Genomic DNA, 18,446 nt, shown 5'->3' on the forward strand with positions numbered 1-18,446 from the left:
TTTATGCACATATACTCCTCTCTCTCTTCATGCACCCCCTTTAGAATTGTACCCTTAAGTTTATATTGCCTCTCCTCGTTCTTCCTACCAAAATGTATCACTTTGCACCTTTTTGCGTTAAATTTTATCTGCCATCTGTCCGTCCATTCCACCAGCCTGTCTGTCTTCTTGAAGTCTATCACTATCCTCCTCAGTATTCACAATACTTTAAAGTTTTGTGTCATCTGCAAATTTGAAATTGTGGCTCATACACCCAAGTCTAAGTCATCAATATATGTCAAGAAAAGCAGTGGTCCTAGTACTGACCCCTGGGGAACACATCTGAAAAACATCCGTTCACCACTATTCTCTGTTTCCTTTTGCTTAATTAATTTCGTATAAAGAAAGAAAGACTTGGATTTATATAGCGCCTCTCACGGCCACCAGACATCTCAAAGCGCTTTACAACCAATGAAGTACTTTTGGACTGTAGTCATTGTTATAGTGTAGGAAATGAGGCAGCCAATTTGCACACAAGCAAGCTCCCACAAACAGCAATGTGATAATGACCAAATAATCTGTTTTTTTGTTATGTTGATTGATTGATAAATATTGGCCAACATACCGGGGATAACTCCCTTGCTCTTCTTTGAAATAGTGCCATGGGATCTTTTACGTCCACTTGAGAGGGCAGACGGGGCCTCGGATTAACATCTCCTCTGAAAGACAACACCTCTAACAGTGCAGTGCTCCCTCAGCACTGCACTGGGGTGTCAGCCTAGATTTTTTTTTTTGTGCTCAAGTCCCTGGAGTGAGACTTGAACCCAAAACCTCCTGACTTGGAGGCGAGAGTGCTACCCACTAGGCCACAGCTGACCCTGTTGGGCTTCAACTTTGCTGGCAAGCCTATTATGTGGCACTTTATCAAATGCATTTTGGAAGTCCATGTACACCACATCAACCACATTGCCCTCATCAACCCTCTGTTAACTCAGTCATGTTAGTTAAACACGATTTTCTTTTAACAAATCAGTGCTGGCTTTCCTTAATTAATCCACAATTGTCCAAGTGACTGTTAATTTTGTCCCGGATTATTGTTTCTAAAAGCTTCCTCACTACCGAGGTTAAACTGACTGGCCTGTAGTTGCTGGGTTTATCCTTGCCCCCCTTTTTTTTTGAACAAGGGTGTAACATTTGCAATTCTCCAGTCCTCTGGCACCAGCTCTGTATCCAAGGAGGATTAGAAGATTGTGGCCGGTACCTCCGCAATTTCCACCTTTACTTCCCTCAGCATTCTAAGATGCATCCCATCTCGTCCTAATGACTTATTTTCTTTAAGTACAGCCAGCCTTTCTGGTACCTCCTCCTTACCAATTTTTATCCCATCCAGTATTTCAACTACCGTCTCTTTCACTATGACTTTGGCAGCATCGTCTTCCTTGGTAAAGACAGATGCAAAGTACTCATTTAGTACCTCAGCCACGCCCTCTGCCTCCATGCATACGTCTCCATTTTAGTACCTTATCGGCCCATTCTTCCTCTTGCTATCTGTTTACTATTTATATGCCCACAGAAGACTTTTGGATTCCCTTTTATGTTAGTTGCCAATCTGTTCTCATACTCTTCTCTTTCCCCCTCTTATTTCCTTTTTCACTTCCCTTCTGAACTTTCTATATTCAGCCTGGTTCTCACTTGTATTCTCAATCTGACATCTGTCATACGCCCCCTTTTTCTGCTTCATCTTACTCTTATCTCTTTCGTCATCCAGGGATCTCTGGCTTGGGTAGCCCTACTGTTCTCCCTCGTGGAATGTACCACGACTGAACCTGAACCATCTCTTTAAAGGCAACCCATTGTTCGATTACAGTTTTGCCTGAAAATCTTTGATTACAATTTACCCGGGCCAGATCCATTCTCAACCCACTGAAATTTGCCTTCGTCCAATTAAATATTTTTACTCTAGATTGCTCCCTGTCCTTTTCCATAGCTAATCTAAACCTTATGATACTGTAATCACTGTTCCCTAAATGTTCCCCTATTAACACTTGCTCCACTTGACTCACCTCATTCCCTAGAACCGGATCCAGCAATGCCTCCTTCCTCGTTACGCTGGAAATGTACTGATCAAGAAAGTTTTCCTGAACACACTTCAGAAATTCTTCCCCCTCTCTGCCCTTTACATTATTACTATATCAGTTTATATTAAGATAGTTGAAGTCCTCTATTATCACTACTCTAGTTCTTGCACCGCTCTGTAATTTCCCTGCAAATTCACTCCTCTATATCCTTCCCACTGGTTGGCGGCCTATAGAATACATCTAGTAGTGCAGTGGCACCTCTATTGTTTTTCAATTCTAACCAAATAGATTCTGTCCTTGACACCTCCAGGATATCCTCTCTCTGCAGCATTGTAATATTCTCCTTAATACTGCCAGCTCACCACCTTTGTTTCCTTCCCTATCTTTCCTGAACACCTTGTATCCAGGAATATTTAGTATTCAATTTTGAGCTAGGTCTCTGTTATCGCCACGATTTATAGCCTCTACTGGTAGTTTAGGTGCCTAATCTAATTTGTTAATTGCCTTTCCGTGCACCCTCTCCAAAGCCAAGATGTCTCCATTACGGGGGCCAGAACAATGCTCTGGCCCCTGTAATGGAGCTCAGAATCATTACCTGGGATCTATGCTCTATTCTCTGACTATACATCCCAAGATATTGTTTGCTATTAAAATACAAGTTGTTGTTGTTGTTGCCTTTATTACTATTTTTACAATAGACTGATGGTTTCAGTGATTTATCCACCAGTATTCCAAGGTCCCTTTTCTGTGTTGCGTCCTGTAGACTACAATCATTTAGTTTATAATCCCACTGCTTTAATCCCTTTTTGTAATCTCATTACTCTCTTTAATCTATATTTAATACTATTTTTCCACTGGTGCTTGTGTGAGGACAGATTGGGCTTGGCTGTGATGCCCACTCCAGTCAAATAGCCCACTGATACTCGCTGCCTCAGTTCACAGAGGAAGAATGATCACTTGGATGGCAGAGAGTAGCCAGAATCTTTGGAACTGGAGCTCAGTATGAGTCTGCACCTTCAGAAAAGGAGGGGAGAAAATCGGTGATCAAGGAATAAATAGCAGTAAAGAGGCAGCTATACATGTGGATATATCTTTTTGTTGCCAATCTTGAAATATTATGGCAATTTAATTCCCTTCTCTTTCTCCAGGCCACTCCAACATTGATCAAACGGTTTGGATCGGAAATCTTGGCATCAGTAGTGCTTTCAGCCAATACTTCACTACGTGTGTTAGCACTAGGGGGAGAAGCGTTTCCTTCACTATGTGTACTCAAAAGCTGGAGAGGAGAAGGAAACAAAACCCAAATTTTTAATCTTTATGGGATTACAGAAGTGTCAAGTTGGGCCACATACTACAGAATTCCTGAAGAGATCCTGTGCAATGCCACTAGGTTGTAAATCTGTTTTAATATCTTGTAACAAAAGAAAGAGCTCAGGATGTGCAGAAGCACTTCTCAGTGAATTAATTTATTTCACAGTGCAGTCACTTTTATTCATGGCACCAATTTTCAGAAGCAAAGTCCCACAAACAGCAATGAGCTGAATAATCTATTGATTTGTTCTGGTGGTTTTGGTGGAGAGTTAAATGTTGGTCAGGTTGCAAGGCGAACACCTTTGCTCTTCTTCGAATAGTAGCAGGATTTTTTATGCCCACCTGAGCAGGCAGATGTGACCTTGGTTTAACGTCTCATCGAAAAGACAGCATCTCCAACAATACAACACTCACTCAGTACTGCACTGAACTATGTGCTCAAATCCTGCACTGGGGCTTGAACCCATGACCTTCTGAATTGGAGGTGAATGTGCTACCAACTGAGCTAAAATAACTCATGAGCTTAACATAAGTGTGAGAAATGGCCATTTAACCATCCTATTCATTCTATCATCAAAGTTATGTTTGATTCCTAAACTGATCGTTTTACATATTTTTCTAACTCATCCATTATATTCTTGTTGAATCAGAAATTGGTTAAATTCTCTAGCCATCTAGCCAAGTATTTGCTGACTGGCAGTGTTTAGTATTGATTTGACAATCAGGAAGAGTTTATGATGTATGTTTGAATGTTACTGAGCTTTATTGGTTTGCTGTAATGCTGTGACAACCAAATATTTTGATAATAGAATATTCTGTTGAGAATTTGGTGCCATTTTTTAGAAGAAGGAAAAATGCATCTGGAGGCTAGCTCTGATGAGGTAGGACTGAAATGCAGTAGTTGCTCCACACTCGGTGCAAACCATCCAGCCCAAATTTTCTACTGAGTTGGATCCTTCCATTTCCATCCTTTACTGGTGCCAGGGGTCATGAATGTCCTGCTGGTGGTGAATTTAAATATTCAGATCATATCACTCAATTAAGTAGAGACCAGACTTATTTTTCTGAGCAGTAAGGTGTTCCTCTTAAAATATGGACCTCTTAATTTTAGGAACACACAGATGTTGATTGCAATTGTGTTATTCCCCAAGAATTAAGTAATTCTAACTATGTCAATACTTTGATGCAGTACTTAATTGTCTTTGTAAAGCATCAGTAGTCACCTCATCACTGTGACTATAGACATCAGTTGTACTCTGGAGTAAACAATGTCAGTCCAGAACCTAGCTTTTTTTTAAACAATGGTCAGTAATGCTGGAGTTCTGTATAGCTAATATCTTAACTGTGGTTTGAGAATTAATTGTTACATGCGTTTGCATTTTAGACATGAAGAATGTGTACCTTTGGGATTCCCTCTTTTGGGAACCACTTTGGATGTCATGGATAACTCTGGTCAAGTAATCCAGGAAGGAGAGGGACAAGTTTTCATAGGTAGAGATCTTTCTTTGTGTAGCTTCATAATAAAATAATTAATTTGTTTGTCCCTGACTTTTTCCTTGCTGGAGGCTAGAGCTTTTAAATACATTTTTGAAAAAGGTATTAGTCTCAGTATTCCTTCTGATTGATCATGTTTAAGTTTTGCCAGTCTCAGCTATATTACCTGTTAAGGTGAATGAGAAGTAAATATTGGTTTGTTTATTTTATCTTGCAGGAAACATCTAGGTATATGTTTTCAGCCTCAGGTTCTTGACTATTAATATCCCTATTTTTCAAGTTTATCAAATGCTAGCATTCTTCCATTAGAAATCCTGCATTTTCCATTGAGGTCAGTCTTTCACAGCTTTAGTTTTATAATTAACACTGAAATTTCACTCAATCTTGACTAATCTTTGATAATGCTGGTTTCATACTTCTAAAGAAAAAGCCACCAAACTAGTATATGATTAGTAGTGATGTTAAGCCAGCTGCAGAGAGCACAATTCTGGAGCTACTGTATTTTGATTATGTACTCGTAAAACTCAGTTCAAGGAAAAGTCTCTGAATTTGTAGCTATGGTCCTGAAGAAGTATCTATTTTCAGGTCAGCAATAAGGCTTACGAGGCAGCTTGAGATTTGAAATGCAGTAAGTGCCAGCTGTTGTGGCATGAACTATAGCAACTTCCATACGCGAGACCATAAACAATGTATGCAGTTCACATGGATACTTAGTCTACAGCTGTGGGAGCTTGTGTGTCAAAATGAAAGCAGCTGTGAGTCTGGCTTCAAGGCTGCAGTATGTCATACAGGCGCACGATTCTGTGCAGCAGCAGACCAGCGCACGTTGTGAGGTCATGCCTTCCTGCAATGTGAGTGTGCAGATTTTCTGGTTCACACCTGGGTTGTCAGCATCTTTGAAAACACCAAAGTTAGAACAAGTGTCAGCAGAATGTCACTCAGTCCTTGAATATAAGGCCAACTGCATCTCACAAGACCAATATTTGAAACAGTGTACTTGGGTGTAAAATATCTCTGTATTGTAATTGAAATGGATGCAAAGTGAATGGGTGAGATGAATGTGCTTTGCCCATCTATGACTGTCTGCCTGGCCAAAACTGTGGGTCCTAGTCTGTAGATTGTGGTCTCCAGCGGTGTACCAGAGACTGGAGGCATTGAAACACCCCTATCTTTTGTGGGAAATAAGGCGGCCTTCTACCTCTAGTAACAGTGAGGCAGAAGACCACCTTATTTCCCACAAAAGATAGGGTTTTTCAATGCCTCTAGTCTCTGGTACACCGCTGGAGACCACAATCTACAGACTAGGATCCACAGTTTTGGCCAGGCAGACAGAGGCATAGATGGGCAAAGCACATTCAACTCACCCATTCACTTCACATCCATTTCAATTACATTACACAGATATTTTACACATAAGTACACCTTTTCAAATACTGTGCTTCCGCATATGATGTATGTTTAAGGCACAGAGACACTTAAGATACAGACAGGAATTTCATAACATTGCACATTTTTTGTTAAATAAATATTGACACTAATTAAACCACACCATGTTACCTATGCATTGGTGTCTGTTAACACCAAGGTATATCAGCACATGGATGAGTTACTGGTAAAATTCTAAATCTATATTGATATAATGTTACATGGCAATGAAGTTTCATTTGTACTTTATTCTTTGATAGGTGGAAAAGAACGCATATGTTTTCTTGATGATGAAATAACTGTGTGTCCGGGAACAATGAGAGCCACTGGGGACTGGGTAATCATTAAAGATGAACATATGTATTATTTAGGTCGCCAAGACAACCAGATTAAACGCCATGGGAAACGTGTAAATCTTGAAAGTATACAACAGGTAATCCAAGGTTACATCCACTTGTAAACTGCAACAATAGTTAGTGAAATTGTGGGTTAACAAATTAACTACAGATACAAATTCTATAGCAACAGGAAAAAGCCAAGAGACCCAAACAGGTGTCTCTGTTTTTCATTGAGCTCAGCAGTGGGACTGGGTTGGGTGCAGGATATAGAATTTTATAATTAAAACCAGTGGACCACAAGAGAAGTAGGAGTCTTTCTGTTTTAACAGCATTAGGGATGTGGCAAAATGTGATGGCATCTATTTTGATTTTTTAATTTTTCTTCCTGGATCTGATTTCTAGAGCTGAATCTAGAGAAAATAATTTTATTTATCTGATTGGAAAATCAGGACATGTCTTTAAATCATACATATGTTTTTTCCTTGACTGACTGCAAGACTGGCCATGTGATTTAACTACTTATGTCCTGCCCTCCCTGTCCGGTACTTAGAAGATATCAATCTTAAAATGCATTCTGGGAGTTGCAGTCCAACAGTGTGATATGTGCAGTGACAATAAAAGTCACTACTTGGTTGTGCTTCTTCATTCAGGGAAGGAAGGTGAGAAATACAGTGGAAATCGATTCATGCTCCAGAAAGAGGGGCAGACCTATGTCAGGGAAACTTCTTAGAGGCATATCTAACATACTGTTGCTGACTTTATGGATCAGTTTAGTGAGACTTTTATGGGATTATATAATTTTTAATATATTTATTTTGTTATAAATGTCTATGGCCCTACATTCAGCTGGATCAGAAATTAAGATAAATTTGCCAATCAAAAAAATAAATTGAGCAATATGGTTTATTGTGTAGTAGATGCTACCAGCTTAGTACCGCTAGAAAAAGAATGAGTGTAGTGGTTGGTTTTATGTAGCTTTCTCATTTCTTATGTCTGATTATTTAAACCAATCAAAGCAGTGTGATAGAAAATCTTCCCCCTGGAATATTTAACATGCAACCTTTACTAAATGCAAGATTTAAAATTATATAAACAGCAAGGCTGCCAAGGCTTATTTCTGGGCTGCTCTGCTTTTGATTTATTTTCACCCTGAAAGTTTCCCATTTATGGCTACCTATGTCTCTTGTTTTTAAGCAATCTTTTATCCGCTACCTCCTATTCCATGGCTGCTTACTTTAGCCATTAATTGTCGTGAAACTTTGTCAGAAGCTTTCTGAAAATTGAAGTATATATTATTTGGGGCACAAGGGGTTGGGGAAGAGGCTGGTCAGTGCTGTGACCAAAGGGTGGGTAATGAATTGTGTCCGTGGGAGTCAAAGGAAGAAGGCCAGTAAATGCTCTCAGTTGAGGGAAAAGGCCGTAAATGCTGACAGTGTGGTGGAGGGGGAACATAGAGGTGGGTGGGGGAGGGCAGCTGGTAGTTGGCCTCAGCAAGGGAAGGAGGAATCATATAATTTCTGTCAGTAGGCTGGGGACCCGATTGGAACTATAATGCTTCCAGCAGCCGAGCATACAGATCATGGGAAAAGGACTGGATTCAAACTTAGTGGCTCCTAAGGAGTTCAATTATCCGAGGCATTTGGGAGCACATATGCTAGATGAAGGGAGACGACCGGGTGTATACTTTGCAGAACTTAGAGAGGAAGACCCAGAGAAATACCTGGCTAGTACTAATATTTCTTAACAGTCTGGCCAGAATAGTTACTGCTGATTTCTAGGACGTCTTCTTCAATACCCTGGTACTTTAACCATCTGTCTTTGCCCTGGTGTAATCAGGTTTCTGTTATTAGGACAAAGACATAAAATATGTTGAAAAATTATGTCTCTACAAAACTGTAATGATTTGATTTTTTAAAAGGAGCAGCACTAGAAATATGGGTGTCAGAATTGCTGATAAATTGTGCTCCTTTAATGAAACACAGATTGCTTTTGTTTTGATTTGGCAATAGTGACAAAGATGCATTGAATGTAATGCTGAAAAAACAGTAATGAATTACTAATATTTCTAGGTAGCTGAAAGTTTGAAGCAAGTGGAAGCCTGTGTAGTGACCAAATGTGATGAAGATAAGCTGGTTCTCTTTGTAGTGCCCAGGGTCATTTCTGAACAGCATAAAGGAAATACCACTAATTTCCGCAGAGATATCCTCCTTGACCTTGGAAAGCACCTCTCGCCCCATGCTATTCCAGATGATGTTGTCCAGATCAGTTCATTACCGTTTACAGCTCATGGTAAATAAATCACAAATTTCAATTAAATGTTCTAAATCATATGTTGTACTTGTGTATTTGCTTTCTTAAATGTGACAGAAGTTTTAGTTTTCATTGAGAATATATTCTAACAAAACTTTGCTGAGAAAATAGAATGCAAAACTTTGGAACATGCAAAACTGGTCTGGAAAATGTAGTGTTCCAAGATTAACCGATAGAAGAAGGTTAATTGGCCTATCCTAACATTGCTTGAATAATCTCAAACAAATTCTTCTGCCCTGCTGTCTCCCTTTTGTTCTATATCTTCCTGTGCGCCAATTTTCCCTTACAAGAACCAACCACATCCTGTCTTTCTATAATGGATTCCCCTAAAGTATATTCTTCTTCTGGTCTTGTACATATTTATCATTGTCTTGTTCATATTTACTATGGCCTCTTTGCTTCCGCCTTCTATGCCCCTGTCTGAAAAACTCAAAATACTGTGGTGCTTTTTTATGGCTTGATCTGCCTACACTTTAATTATCAAGGGATTATGGGGGCGAAATTGATCCTTTTTGTAGACCCATTAGGGGGCAAGACAGTTCAGTCAGGGAAGCGGGGGTGCGCTACCACCTCCTGGGAAATTGCTCGGGAGTTTGCGGAGGTGCTGCCGCAACAGCGCTACAATTAGCATCCCGGGCCGTCGCACGATCGCCGATTACTTAATCGGCGCGCGCGGCAACCGCCCTGTGGGAGGAATTGCTCTGTGAAGCTTGCGCGGGCGGGCAGATGTCAACGCCAGCTTCGTAGGTTGTGAAGCTGGCCGACATCCGTGCTTGGGGCGGTGCTTAAAGGGGAGGGCGTCAGCACCCCGGGCCGCCATCTTTTTTTGTCGCGCGATTCTCGGAGTCAGCTCAACGATGGCGGAGCTAGCATCGTGCAGCCCAACGCTCCATCTTGGGTGCCGGGCTACTGGCCCTGTCGCACACTGCCCTGGTGGCCCAGTGGAGGCCATCAGATGCCGTGCACAGTGCACAGCAGCCTTCCCCTTTAAGCGAAGCGAAGGGGAGGGGTGTTGAAGCGCATCAGCGTTACACGGAGCATCCGCATAGCACTTGACTCCCCGCCCCAGTAGTGCCCGGTTACCGTCCCCAAAGGAAGTGGAGCGTGGGAGATTGCGCCCCGCTTCCTTTCAGGACCAGTCAGGGCAATTCCATGGCGGGATGGGACTTCTGCGGTGGGTGCTAAAAGTCCCGGTCCCAGAAGGTTACCGCCCCCAATCGGGGCGCAGGGCAATTTTGCCCCCTATATGTTTGAACTTCTAAGTTTCTCTGTTTATTCATTTCAGTGTCTTTCCATTGAGTATATACTCCAATTCCAAGTCTGGTTCAGTTTTAAAAGAAAGCTTATAAGTGCTTACAGGGGAAAAATCTGATTTTATTATAATAAAATCTCTTTACTTTATTGTATATATTGATTCTTTGCCTACTTCATGATAGTCAAGCCATTGATCTGTTTTCTTCTTTGTGTTTAAGTCTATTTTTTACCTTTCTGATTATTTTGTACTTTTGCAAAAACTTACATTGCAATTTAAATTTTGTCTCAAATTACATTTCACCAAAAAAGTCTACCCCATTGCAGCAAACATATATTGTCCAGGATGCTGCCATATTTCCCACCAAGACTCAGACTGATGGGAAAGGTTTTGATAAGTGTTCCTTTTAAATATTGTGAATTTTCACATGATAGGATTATGTATATACCACGAGGAATGACATGACAGATCACCAGCCATTCCATTTACAGCATGTCGATGGTGTTAGCTGAGCCTCTAAGCTTCAAACTCAATTTAAGGAGCCCAGGACCATCTGTACTCTTCTGCTGGGCCCTTTTACTCCCCTTCTGAGTTGCCTGTGCTCCACTTCTATGCTTAACTTTGTAAGTTATGCTGCCTTCCCAACACACAACCTTCCTATCTGTACACCTCAAACCTTAATTTCGCACCCATCCCTGCCTAATCCTTGCTGTTGGCCTGCATTTTGATCATCTGGTCCCACCAGACACACAGCTCAATCTCCTGCTCTGTCTGCAAGAAATGCCACAAATTTTTCTTTCGAACTTCTTGTTGTGGACCATAAAGTTGATATCGGGTCAATTAAAAGAAAATATATATATATTTTTTTTGTTTTATCTGTTATAACTAGGCAAAATAGACCAAACTACTTTGATTCAGACATACCGAGAAAAGACAAAGGCAAAGATCTCAAACAACGTGCTGGGGAAAAAAGAACTTTGGGAAGGTATTCAGCGGCTTTGGAAGGTAAGCTTTTTATGGTTTTATTATTGTCGATCATTTCCTTATTTATGTATAAATTAATGATGAATAACTGCACTGTACCAGAGAACAGAGGATAGGCAGTCATCAAGTTCTTTAATCATCTGTTATCATAGGAACAGGAGTAGTCCATTCAGCCCCTTGATCCTGTTCCGCTATTCAATGAAATCATGGCTGATGTGTATCCTAACCTCATCCACCTGCCTTGGCTCCATATCCTTCAATACTGATGGCTATGTTTAATTCTCTGGTATAGTGCAGGCTGTGTCTTAAATTAAAGTGCACAGGTTGCACTCGACCAGATTTTTTTTCTTTAATAACTTTGAACAATAAAGCAGGGAATTAAAGATAACAGTTAATTAAATAATTTGATTACTATCCTCAATTCTCTGGTACAATGCAGTGACATCTAATGTTCTCCATATGCAACTACACAACAGCATTTCTTTGTTGAAAAGTATTTGACACACACAACTTAAATGTAAAACCAAAATAAAGTGACCAATTGTGAGTGAAAATATTCAATTAATATTGCAAATAGAATTGCTGCCATAGGGTATCATACAAGTATATTGTTAACTGTTAATTGATCGGTCCAGAGAATATTAGTAAATCACCTGAAAAGCAATTCATAGAATTATGCCTCAGTTTGATATACTTTCAGAGGGTATAGAAAATCAGTCTCATAAGACTAAGAGCAGATCTGACGAAGCGATTGAAAAATGTTCCACAGTAGAAAACTTTTTTTATTTGGTTACAGATAAAAGCTTTCTGTGAGTCCCTTATTTAATAGAAAATCAGAAAAAAGATGACATAGGCCATTTAGCAAATCTATGTGTCTTCGAGAACTTCGAGGGTATGTGGTTATGTGCGATTCCATACAATTAAAGAATTGCAATGTGAAATAGTCACAACTTGATAAAACAAAATAACCACTTTGCTTAAAAAAACATCGAGACATATGGAGCTAGGAGCTAAATTAAAAAGGAGAGTCTCAAAGGTAGTAATCTCAGGATTGCTACCAGTGCCATGTGCTAGTCAGAGTAGGAATAGCAGGATAGCTCAGATGAACACGTGGCTTGAGGAGTGGTGCAGAAGGGAGGGATTTAAATTCCTGGACATTGAAACAGGTTCTGGGGGAGGTGGGACCCATACAAACCGGACAGTCTGCACCTGGGCAGGACGGAACCAATGTCCTAGGGGGAGTGTTTGCTAGTGCTTTTGGGGAGGGGTTAAACTAATATGGCAGGGGAATGGGAACCTATGCAGGGAGACACAGGGAAGGAGATTGGGGGCAGAAGCAAAAGATACAAAGAAGAAAAGGAAAAGTGCAGGGCAGAGAAACCCAAGGCAAAAATCAAAAAGGGCCACATTACAGCAAAGTTCGAAAGGGGCAAAGTGTGTTAAAAAGACAAGCCTGAAGGCTCTGTGCCTCAATGCGAGGAGTATTCATAATAAGATGGACGAATTAACTGCGCAGGCAGCAATTAATGAATATGATATAATCGGCATCACGGAGACATGGCTCCAGGGTGACCAAGGTTGGGAACTCAACATCCAGGGGTATTCAACATTCAGGAAGGATAGACAGAAAGCAAAAGGAGGTGGGGTGGCATTGCTGGTTAAAGAGGAAATTAACGCAATAGTAAGGAAGGACATTAGCTTGGTCGATGTGGAATCGGTATGGGTGGAGATACATAATACCAAAGGGCAGAAAATGCTAGTTGGAGTTGTGTACAGACCACCAAACCGTAGTAGTGAGATTGGGAACAGCATCAAACAAGAAATTAGGGATGCGTGCAATCAAGGTACAGCAGTTATCATGGGCGACTTTAATCTACATATAGATTGGGCTAACCAAACTGGTAGCAATGCGGTGGAGGAGGATTTCCTGGAGTGTATTAGGGATGGTTTTCTAGACCAATAAGTCGAGGAACCAACTAGAGGGCTGGCCATCCTAGACTGGGTGATGTGCAATGAGAAAGGACTAATTAGCAATCTTGTTGTGCGAGGCCCCTTGGGAAAGAGTGACCATAATATGGTAGAATTCTTTATTAAGCTGGAGAGTGACACAGTTAATTCAGAAACTAGGGTCCTGAACTTAAGGAAAGGTAACTTCGATGGTATGAGACGTGAATTGGCTAGAATAGACTGGCGAATGATACTTAAAGGGTTGACGGTGGATAGGCAATGGCAAACATTTAAAGATCACATGGATGAACTTCAACAATTGTACATCCCTGTCTGGAGTAAAAATAAAACGGGAAAGGTGGCTCAACCGTGGCTAACAAGGGAAATTAAGGATAGTGTTAGATCCAAGGAAGAGGCATATAAATTGGCCAGAAAAAGCAGCAAACCTGAGGACTGGGAGAAATTTAGAATTCAGCAGAGGAGGACAAAGGGTCTAATTAGGAGGGGGAAAATAGAGTATGAGAGAAAGCTTGCTGGGAACACAAAAATTGACTGCAAAAGCTTCTATAGATATGTGAAGAGAAAAAGATGAGTGAAGACAAACGTAGGTCCCTTGCAGTCAGAATCAGGTGAATTTATAATGGGGAACAAAGAAATGGCAGACCAGTTGAACAAATACTTTGGTTCTGTCTTCACTAAGGAAGACACACATAACCTTCCGGAAATACTATGGGACCGAGCGTCTAGCGAGGAGGAGGAACTGAAGGAAATCCTTATTAGGTGTGAAATTGTGTTCAGAAAATTGATGGGATTGAAGGCCAATTATTTCCCGCGGCCTGATCGTCTGCATCCCAGAGTACTTAAGGAGTGTCCCTAGAAATAGTGGATGCATTGGTGCTCATTTTCCAACAGTTCCTACGGACTGGAGGGTAGCTAATGTAACACCACTTTTTAAAAAAGGAGGGAGAAAAAACGGGTAATTATAGACCGGTTAGCCTGACATCAGTAGTGGGGAAAATGTTGGAATCAATTATTAAAGATGAAATAGCAGCGCATTTGGAAAGTAGTGACAGGATCGGTCCAAGTCAGCATGGATTTATGAAAGGAAAATCATGCTTGACAAATCTTCTCGAATTTTTTGAGGATGTAACTAGTAGAGTGGGCAAGGGAGAACCAGTGGATGTGGTGTATTTGGACTTTCAAAAGGCTTTTGACAAGGTCCCACACAAGAGATTGGTGTGCAAAATCAAAGCACGTAGTATTGGGGGTAATGTTTTGACGTGGATAGAGAATTGGCTGGCAGACAGGAAGCAGAGAGTCGGGATAAATGGGTCCTCTTCAGAATGGCAGGCAGTGACTAGAGGGGTGCCGCAGGGCTCAGTGCTGGGACCCCAGCTATTTGCAATAGACATTAATGATTTAGATGAAGGAATTGAGTGTAATATCTCCAAGTTTGCGGATAACACTAAGCTGGGTGGCGGTGTGAGCTGTGAGGAGGACGCTAACAGGATGCAGGGTGACATGGACAGGTTAGGTGAGTGGGCAAATGCATGGCAGATGTAGTATAATGTGAATAAATGTGAGGTTATCCACTTTGGTGGCAAAAACACGAAGGCAGAATATTATCTGAATGGCGGCAGATTAGGAAGACCTGGATGTCATGGTACATCAGTCATTGAAAGTTGGCATGTAGGTGCAGTAGGCGGTGAAGAAGGCATGTTGGCCTTCATTGCTAGGGGATTTGAGTATAGGAGCAGAGAGGTCTTACTGCAGTTGTACAAGGCCTTAGTGAGGCCTCACCTGGAATATTGTGTTCAGTTTTGGTCTCCTAATCTGAGGAAGGACGTTCTTGCTATTGAGGGAGTGCAGCGAAGGTTCACCAGACTGATTCCCGGGATGGCAGGACTGACATATGAGGAGAGACTGGATCAACTGGGACTTTATACATTGGAGTTTAGAAGGATGAGAGGGGATCTCATAGAAACGTATAAGATTCTGATGGGACGGGACAGGTTAGATACGGATAGAATATTCCCGATGTTGGGGAAGTCCAGAACCAGGAGACACAGTCTTAGGATAAGGGGTAGGCCATTTAGGACTGAGATGAGGAGAAACTTCTTCACTCAGAGTTGTTAACCTGTGGAATTCCCTGCCGCAGAGAGTTGTTGATGCCAGTTCATTGGGATATATTCAAGAGGGAGTTAGATATGGCCCTTATGGCTAAGGGGATCAAGGGGTATGGAGAGAAAGCAGGAAAGGGGTACTGAGGTGAATGATCAGCCATGATCTTATTGAATGGTGTTGCAGGCTCGAAGGGCCGAATGTCCTTATCCTGCACCTATTTTTCATGTTTCTTTAACTACAAACCTGTAGCCTGACTAAGAATGTCCCGGACATCTGTTGTACAGAGTAATTGGTTGGGCATCTGAATCATCAGAAGATTTTTCCAGTTCCTCTTGAAATTCATGAATGTTACAAAAAATATGTTTAATTGATCTTTATTGTAAACATTTAACAGTAGTATTCAGTATCACTGTTTATTTTAGAAATACAGGTTGAACCTCCCTTATCTGGAACTCCCTTATCCGGAACCACCTCTCGTTCAGAACCATTCCCGATGGCACATGTGCACAATACGGCTGGTCAAAATCCTCGAAAAATATAAATGGAAAAAAAACTTGCCCATTTACACTTACAGACCCACAATAAATTTACCCGAAATCCTCAAAATATCAATGTAAAATAAATTTACCCAACTTCGGAGCCAACACCTTGGGGCCTGCTGGCCCGCTAACACCACATTGATGGAAGTTCCAATAAAAATTGTTCAGAAAATGTTTTCAAAGTACTTACCTTTATAATATCACAATGTTTAAAAAGTCAGATGGACTTGAATCTTTTTTGCTTAATACTGGTGCTTTTGTTTTTGTAAACATTGGCATCGCATTCGCTCATGACTCCATCTAGGGTTTCTTTATCATAGTTATTGCTGAATACAATACCAGCAGCTTGTGTAAGGGACACTGATCCCTACTTTTTATTGAATATTTTGGATTAGCTAACCATTCCATAGATTGAGAATATCCTTACTCTAGAACTCGAGTAGTTTGGTCTCCAATGTTAGCTGAGACTGACTGACAGTTTGACTGACAGTCGTTCCAGTCAATCGGCGTGCGCACACACATTGAAAACACATGACCTCCCCTTATCCGGAAATATCCCTCATTCGGAACCGGCCAAGTCCCAAGGGTTCCAGATAAGGGAGGTTCAACCTGTGTGTGTGTGTGTGTGTGTGTGTATATGTAATATAAAATCAAAGAGCCAGCATAGACATGATGGGCTGACTAGTCTTTTGTCAGCACTCTAAACTTCTATGGTTCTATATTTACATAAATGTTACAAACCATTAATATTTAATTTAATAGAAGTTGCGGTGAACGTTCGGAGACGTATATAACAAAATATGTATATCAGAAAAAAAGGAAAACAAGGCAGAAAAAACTTGTTTTAAAAATTACATTCCCTTATCTTTATTATTTCTTCAAAGAATTATATACGGCTGAACCAATAGAGAAGTAGAATGCATGTCATAACACGCAATGAAACTGTCCTATTTTTGCTTTTTGGCATGACTAGTAGCATTAAGTAGATTTAATAGAAGCCCCCTACAATTTTTTCTTTGTATCTTTGCAGGTTGTGCTTAATCTTCCAGAAGGTCTGCCAGATGTTTCTGAAAATTGTATGTTCCTGTACAGTGGAGGGGACTCCCTAAAAGCTTTAAGGCTTACAGAAGAAATTGAGACACTTGTCGGACAAACAGTATTTGGACTTGCTGAGGTTATTTTAAATAGTTCTCTTCTGGATATTTACAATCATATTATCGAGGCCATATTCTTTGAAACCAAGAACAATGAAGAACTTAATGATAAAAATGACAGAAAAATTAAAAGAAAAAGGATTAAAGATGAAAGTGCACGGTCTCATTCAAAGCAGATTAAACAGTGGAGATCAACAGCCAGTATTGGTAACATTACTACTGTAAGTAGAGGGAGTCAGATCACAAAGCTAAACACTAATGTAAGTTATGAAAATTGTGAAAATAGACCTGATGTACAAGAAGGAAAAGATTTGATGGATGCTGAATCAAATGGAGAAGAAAGAAAAGGACACAATTCCTCTAACGTGTCTGAAAATGTGAATGCAAATATGTCCATAAATGAAGAGAAAATGTCAGTTAAGAATAACTCTTGGGAATCATTTGTAAACAAAGTAGTAAAACCACAACGTAATGATGGAAAGGTCATTCCAGAAGATCGTGTTGCTAATTGCACAACAGTATCATTGAAAATTAGGTGGAAATCTGACACTGCAAAATGTGTTGATGCATCTCCTTTGTTGGTAATATCAGAGAATAATGGCTCAGATGCAACTCTGTACATTGGATCTCACTCACACAGGATACAGGCGATTGATGTGCTTTCTGGAAAAATAAAATGGGAGAGGATTCTTGGAGATCGGATTGAATCATCCGCATGTATTTCCAGATGTGGAAAATTTATTATTGTAGGTATGAAACCATTTTTTTACTCCACAGACTATACTGTAAATTCTTGGCTAAATAACTGGAGCATGAAACATAGGGCCCGAGTTTCGGGCCACGCCTAGAACGGCGCAGCCCCGACCTGGACGCCCGTTTTTCGCGCCACAAAGTGCGCCTAAAAAAAACTTCCAGATTCTCTGGCTCCCTGCTGGTCCTCTGGCCCTCGGTGCGGCGCAGCATGAGCTGTGGGGGGCGGAGCTAGGTCCCTGCGCTGAAAACAGTGCCGGGACCTCTGCACATGTGCGCTACAGTGGGTGCGCATGTGCAGTAGCTCCAGGCGCCCAAAACTGTGGGAGGGGCCCAAAGCACGCAGCCCCTAGCCCTGGCCGAATGGCCTCACTGGGGCTGCGTGAATAAGGCTCCTCCCATGCCCAGCTCCTGCTTCCTCCCGACCCGACCCCCGCGCCCCCCCCTCCCCCGACACGAACCGAACCAACCTCTCTCCCATCACCCACCCCCGACCCGACCCGCGCTCCCGACGCTCCCCCCACCCGGACCCGACCAAACCTGACCTCCCTCCCCCCAACCCCCGACACGAACCAACCTGAACCTCCCTCCCCCCGACCCGATCCGACCCATGTTCCCGACCCAACGCCACTTACCTGTAAGTCTGGTGCTGGGGACGGGCCCTGCCTGAAGTCTTGGGCCCGGCCGCCGGGCCCAGCCCGTTCAGCCTCCCCCTCCCCCGTTCAGCCCGCCCCCCCCCCCCCCCCGTTCAGCCTTTCCCC

At 41.6% G+C, this 18,446-nt stretch overlaps 1 protein-coding gene across 3 annotated transcripts in view; it reads left to right on the plus strand.

The window, feature by feature from the left end:
- aasdh (aminoadipate-semialdehyde dehydrogenase) overlaps positions 1 to 18,446 on the plus strand; it is a 55,990-nt gene that overhangs the window by 26,802 nt on the left and 10,742 nt on the right. For 2 of the 3 annotated variants that reach the window (XM_070869863.1, XM_070869877.1), the window contains 6 exons: positions 3,206 to 3,447; positions 4,753 to 4,859; positions 6,548 to 6,720; positions 8,695 to 8,914; positions 11,077 to 11,192; positions 16,812 to 17,685. In XM_070869863.1, coding sequence (XP_070725964.1) covers positions 3,206 to 3,447; positions 4,753 to 4,859; positions 6,548 to 6,720; positions 8,695 to 8,914; positions 11,077 to 11,192; positions 16,812 to 17,685 — 1,732 coding nt within the window. The remainder of the gene's footprint in view (positions 1 to 3,205; positions 3,448 to 4,752; positions 4,860 to 6,547; positions 6,721 to 8,694; positions 8,915 to 11,076; positions 11,193 to 16,811; positions 17,686 to 18,446) is intronic. The other variant, XM_070869872.1, reaches the window with a different exon arrangement.

This window comes from Pristiophorus japonicus, chromosome 2 (assembly GCF_044704955.1).
Source record: "Pristiophorus japonicus isolate sPriJap1 chromosome 2, sPriJap1.hap1, whole genome shotgun sequence".
Classification (NCBI taxonomy): domain Eukaryota; kingdom Metazoa; phylum Chordata; class Chondrichthyes; family Pristiophoridae; genus Pristiophorus; species Pristiophorus japonicus.